This window comes from Mesitornis unicolor, unplaced genomic scaffold, assembly GCF_000695765.1.
Source record: "Mesitornis unicolor isolate BGI_N332 unplaced genomic scaffold, ASM69576v1 scaffold29600, whole genome shotgun sequence".
NCBI lineage: Eukaryota > Metazoa > Chordata > Aves > Mesitornithiformes > Mesitornithidae > Mesitornis > Mesitornis unicolor.
Window position 1 is genome coordinate 557 of NW_010158123.1, and position 6,152 is coordinate 6,708.

At 40.6% G+C, this 6,152-nt stretch overlaps 1 protein-coding gene across 1 annotated transcript; it reads left to right on the forward strand.

Annotated features, from left to right (window-relative positions):
• Positions 1-1,280: 1,280 nt before the first annotated feature.
• Positions 1,281-5,952, forward strand: LOC104539204 (roquin-1-like). Its single transcript, XM_010182677.1, has 5 exons — positions 1,281-1,428; positions 1,986-2,076; positions 2,195-2,330; positions 4,108-4,223; positions 5,431-5,952. Exons 1-5 carry the CDS (start codon positions 1,359-1,361, stop codon positions 5,582-5,584), a joined length of 567 nt encoding a protein of 188 aa, XP_010180979.1. The 5' UTR covers positions 1,281-1,358; the 3' UTR covers positions 5,585-5,952.
• The last annotated feature ends 200 nt before the right edge of the window (positions 5,953-6,152 follow it).

Sequence of the window (6,152 nt, forward strand, 5' to 3'; positions counted from 1 at the left end):
CTCTAACAATCACTATCCTCACTGAAAGCTGTCAGAGTTTTATTTTAATTTTGGACCGCACTGAAGTTTTTAGCCTTTAGCCAGTCTTCCTTATGCAGTAGCCCCACTTACCTTGTTCTTTTTTGGTATACACAGCACTGTGCTACAGCTTTATTTCTTAGCAAAGTCTTAACTCGGTTTTGGCAGTTCTTACCTTGCTGGATTTTCTGGCAGCCAGCAGATAGCTTTCCCATATAACTAAGCCATTTTCTCCCCTGCCCCCCCGCCTTTTTTAATGAGTCTGTTTACTTCTGTTACTGTTTTGTGGTTATCTGGATGTGGTGATTATTCAGGGGGAGTGTATTTTTTTTGTTCTTTCATGTTGAGGAAGCTTTTTAAAAAAAAAAAAAAGAAATAACCCATTGACTTGTGTTTAAGTTACTCCAGGTGCCTTCTCCAATAACTGGCCTAACTTTATCTCAAGAAAAGCTTTTCTAAAAATCTTTGATGATCTGTTGTTTCTTCTTCTAAGTAAGTTAAGTCAAATCAACTTATCCCGCTAAATCAAGCTCATTTTCTCTGTACACCTCTTCCCTTGTGACTGCTTGGCAAAGCTCTTAGAGTAGAGAGAGAACATTTTCTCTTTGTTTGTGGACCCATTAACGTGTTTAAGTCTGAAGCTGAGTTAGAAACCAGGATGTTTCAAGCAATACTAGTACTTAATGAAAAATGCGCCTGAAAAGACTTAGTAGATGTGTCCAAGTAAGCTCTGTACTGAATAATTCCCGTTTTGAGTTATCTGCAGGCTGTTGGATGACCTGGTTCTTAACGCTGGGCTTCAGAGAAATGTCTTTTGGGCTTTGGAAGGACTATGTATTCCTCGGAGACGCTCACTGATCTCCTCTTTGGCTTTATAGTGGAGGGCAGATTTTTTTTCCCTGCTGTCCCATTGGACTTTCCCTGTCTTAATTTCCTTTTGCTGCTGCTCCTTTCTCTTGGATTTCCCAGGTAATCATGCAACTGTCTCACAGTGATGGTAGTAATGGTCATCTGAAGTTAGACCATTAAAGAGACATCACTAACAGTGGAGTTATGAACTGGAGAACAAGAAGACTAGTTGAAGGGAACAGAGAATACAAGAGAGACTTACTATAGCAATACCAGATTGTTGTAACAGGAATGTGGTTTTGCTCATTGTTGAATGAGAGTTTTTGACTGCCCTTTCATATCTTGTCTAGAATGTAGATAGTAAAACCATGCGTGACCAGCGGTTAGACATGCAGAGAAGAGCAGCAGAGACTGGTGACGATGACCTCATTCCGTTTGGAGACCGACCAACTGTGTCGAGATTTGGGGCTATCTCTCGTACTTCCAAAGCGATGTACCAGAATTCCGGTCCCATGCAGGCCATGGCAGTTCAGGGAGCTACCACCAAATCAATCATTTCAGGTATGATGCATGCTCTTGGATTTTGCTGGCTGTTGCTATTTTCTTCAATGCTGCAGTGTAGTGCAAGTTGAGGACAGACCCTGTCAACTTATTTCTTGTCTTAGAAATACAGGTGAGATGTATGTTTTGCCACTAAAAATAACTCTAGGTAGGAGCTATTCTGCACTGAGAAACCTGAAGAATAAGGCTGCCACTGCTTCCTGTTCCAAGGACAGGTTTGTGCATAGGTAGTGTATGTTGTAATATATTAATGTTAGTTTGTTTTAGTGCCCCTGTCCACCTGAGTGTCTGAACTCCTTCACAAACCTGTAGACTCTGGAAGGCTGTAGCAAATCTTGTTGGACATGCAGGAAGAGTCGTGCATTATGGACACGAGACTGGTCACACATAGTATTTTTGTGCTCATTTCAGCAGAAGAAACATTAGATCTTCCCTACTCTTGGAGTGCTGGCCCTCCTGGCTATTCTCTTATTTCTGTCCAGTACTGTGTCTCGACTGAACCACTTGCAGGATAGTTTTGTAGTAATTAACATGGTTTTCTTTCTTTTCACTGGCAGACTATAATCCTTATGGAACTCACGGTGGCTGGGGAGGCTCTCCATATTCTCCTCATCAAAATATACCTTCTCAGGGACGCTTCAATGACAGGTAGGATTGCTTATTTTTTCTTTGCTTTTTTCTAGATTTTCTTTATCTGTTTTTTCTGTGCTAGCTGAGTAAAGCTTTTCTTGGAAATCTCCTTATTTTTGCTTTTCTGATCCCAAAGGGAGAGACTGTCCATGTCAGATGTTGCTGGTCATGGGAAACAGTTGCCCTCAGCTGAACGAGAGCAGCAGCTGCGCATGGAGCTGCAGCAAGTAGACCATCAGATTAGCCAGCAGACACAGATGCGAGGACTGGAGGTTGGTACGAACGTTTGGAAGAGCAGCGAGGGGTGGTAGGGAGAGAGATGAAGATAGTAAAGCTGCTTTTCGTTTGTTGATGATCTTTCTCTGACTGTAATGACATTCAGCAGCAACACTTACTTCTGTGGTGCCAGGCATCAGGACTATGGTACAAGTGTAAACCTCTCTGCTAAGCAGCAGACACTTCCCTGCACTTCACGTGCAAATCAACATCATGCTTGAATCTGCACTCTGTGCTCATTCATTTTGCTTTCATTCTCTCTCTCACTCCCCTCTTTCTGTTCATTTGTTAACTCGGAGGCAAACTTGTGGTGTAGTTACCTGTTCCTCTTGGTTTTACTGCCACTGAAAAATGTCTGATTTTATGTACAGAAAGCTATGATCTTCATCTGTTTTATGTTTTGCTTTGTGTTGTACCTGTTTCTTCCTAAATAGTGCAAGCCACAAGTGTCAAAAAAAAAAGAGATTTAGCTTGAGAAGTTAAAGCATAATATTTTGTCTCTTTGCTTAGAAGAAATGTAGTCACTTTCAGCATGAGGAGAGATGGGAACTTGCATTTGTAAAAAAATAATGAGCCAAAATCTTTGTTTCTATTTTGTAAGACACAGGAGAAATGTCAAGGCACAGCGAAATAATTTTTAGCAAAGCTTTAGTTAGTTACTTTTTTTCCTCCTAGGAAAAATCAGTAAGTATTTACCAGAAAACTATTCTAGGTACCTCAGCAACTCTTCATATTAATGTTTTCCCAGAAGGAATTGCAGTAAGTAGCAGATAGCAGCCTCTGCTGAAACTGTGGTTACCTAAAAACATGTGTTATATAGGAGGGTTATTGCAGATTAGTTGTAAGAGCTGTAAGATTTTGATTGGAACCTTGTTGAACATGGCGAGAAGGCATTGGTTTTGCAAATAAGCAATACTCTAGAGTTATGGCCTAGAGCTCTCTGTGCTTGGTGTGTTGTGTGCTCAGTTGTGTATGTGCTTGGCTTTATGCATTTAGGCTGTTAGTAACAGGCTGCTGTTGCAGAGGGAGGCGACTACCCTGGCAGGCCAACCACAGCCCCCACCCCCACCTCCCAAGTGGCCTGGGATGATCTCAAGTGAACAGCTGAGCTTGGAGCTACACCAGGTGGAAAGGGAAATTGGGAAGAGAACCCGTGAGCTGAGCATGGTGAGTGCTGTGGGGGTGGGAGGCAGAGGTGGAGCGGAGAGCCGAGTAGCTGGCTGCAGCCCTCTCACCCTGGCAGAAAGGCACTCTGCTGGATGGCCACAGCTTGAGTCATCCATCTCCCTCTTCACCTCTTTACTCTTCAAAACCTCCTGAGAAATTTGTTTATTCTTCTTTGTGAAGAATTTGAATTCTAGCCACTTAAAAACACTCTGCTGTTATTTTGTTGCAATTTGAAAATTAGCGTGGCACTGAATTTCTTGAAAACTATGAATTGTCTCCAAGGTCACTGTGCCGTGAGCTGCATAAACTGCTTTAACATAGAAGTCATCATCTGCAGGTACAGGCTAGTATTTAGAAGTCTGTGTGCTGTTACAGTCTATGGTCTTTGCTGCTTGTTACAAGAATCATCCCTTCCTTTGGGGAAATACTGTGCCCTGAGAGGATGCGCGTACCTTACTGAGTCTGTTTTCTTGTCTCATGGCTTTTGTGGGTTACACTGTGTGATTCCAGTTTACAGGCCTTCAGCATCGGTCCCAAAGGATGAAGTCTGACATTCTTTTAACACAGTGTTAAAGGATTTTTCTTCTGTCTTTTTTTTTTTTAAAGGAGAGTCAGTCTTCACTGGATTTAAAAAACAAACTGGGCACCACTAAACAGACAGAAAACGGACAATTAGAACCGCAGAGCAAGGTTCCAGCTGAGGACCTCGCACTGACATTCAGGTAACTTGAGTCTTCAACCTTTCTTTGTATAACAGGAGAATGTCTTCATCAGCATCACTCTGGTATATGAGGCTGCTTGCCTCACGTTTCTGATGTGAAAGCATCTGCTAGAAAAAGGTTATACAAATCAAGTTTCTATAGTGCAAGCATGAATTAAGAGCCTTTTCAGCTGTTGAGTCCGTGAGTAGAATGAGAATATACCGTTAGATGCAACAGAAAAATTGCAATGTTTGTAAGACAAGAAGACCATCTAGTTAATATTGGATGATGAGTAGGAAGGAGCAGGAGATGAGCAAGAACCATAAAAGAAATCTTTATCTGCTGTTTTAGTTTCAAAGAAAATTGTTCCAAATGTGAGAGGAAAGTTATTCCATCCTGCTAAGTTTGTGATGTGGATGTTGTCTAGGAAGGTACGTAACTTCCAAACAAAGTTCACTTTTATTTGTAGGCAGTAATTTTTATCTGTGTAGATGCTGGGATTGATTTTTAAACTTACATTTGGTAGTTTATATAAGATGTTGGCTGGGAATGCCGGAATTCTCTACAGCAAGCATTTTTAGATGGCTGCAAGCATCTGCATGTATTCAGACTAACACATTCAACAGAAAAGCTCAGATATTTCATTAAGTTTATATAACTTCGTGCAAGCAGTTTGGAATCTGAATATTTATTCAGACGGTGTATTTATTCAGAAAATTTATCCCCCTAAATGGCTTTTGAAGTCTGCACTATCCTTCTATAACCAATCCTAGAGTTCTGTGCTGCACCATTAGATTGAGGCCTCCAGAGCAGAAATTATTTTTTCTATGTGAAATTAAAACAACCATTTTTAATTTAAAAAAATACAGATAAATGATCCAGATAAGTTAAATTATCTGGAATGTGTGCATTGTACAGATCAATACTTTACATTTTGTGGCATACACTGAAATACTTTGCAAAATATAACTATATAACTAATCTCGAACCTTAAAAATATATAGTCTTGTTTTCAATTAGCCTTGTATTAGTTCTTTTCCTAAGTACCTGCAGCATACCAAACAACCTGTTTATTATACGAGTCTTTGCATGTTTACGTGTGTTCACAACTGTTCATTGCGACACGGCAGCAACAAGTATTGAAGTCCTTTTCATTAAAATAAATGAAAAATCTCAGTAATTCCTTCTCCTCACCCCCTACCCCTTTCTTCTCACAACTTACTTTCAGCAGTGATGTTCCAAATGGATCAGCCTTGACACAAGAGAACATTGGCCTCCTGTCAAACAAGACTGCATCCCTCAACCTGTCGGAGGACCCAGAGGGAGGAGGAGACAACCACGACTCCCAGAGAGCGGGAGTTACGCCCACGTCTGCTCCATGAAGTGAGGCCAGCGTACCCCAGAGTTTCTTTTGCTGGGGTGTTGTTAGCTTCCATCACGTTTTTTTCCAGGGGTGATTGGAGAAACCCAGGAGCAACAGCAGTAGCAGAGAAGCAGGTCCAGAGGCAATGTGCACAAACACAACTACTAGAAACAAATCCTGCACATAGTTCACATTAACGCATTTTTTAATTAAAAAAAATGAAAATTAGCAGTATCTGCAAGCAATTCAAATTAAATTTGTTTTTGTTCTGTGAATGAACTTTATTTTAATAACTTTGGACGCCTTGGATCCCAGGGCTTAAAACAAAAAGATATTATATATATACTCTGTTTGATTAATTGTATGATCTTAATGAAGTAGGTTTTTTCTTTTATTTTGGTATTATTACATACCCAGTGCATAATTTCTTATCACCTTAACTTCTCAATGACTAAAACAACCTGGCCGCTTCCTAATATGGTTTAAGGGTAAACAAGGAATGAGGGTTGGAGAGTAGCTGTGAATTAGTGTCAAAAGATGTGCAGCAAACTTCGTAAAACAATTCCTCCCATTGTGGCTAGGAACTG

Bases quoted from the DNA above. Each gene is read 5' to 3' on its own strand.
- LOC104539204 (XM_010182677.1), top strand. From the start codon at position 1,359: ATGTACCAGAATTCCGGTCCCATGCAGGCCATGGCAGTTCAGGGAGCT. The intron at 1,429-1,985 runs GTATGATGCATG...TTTCACTGGCAG, and splicing joins CACCAAATCAATCATTTCAG to ACTATAATCCTTATGGAACT. The intron at 2,077-2,194 runs GTAGGATTGCTT...CTGATCCCAAAG, and splicing joins CAGGGACGCTTCAATGACAG to GGAGAGACTGTCCATGTCAG.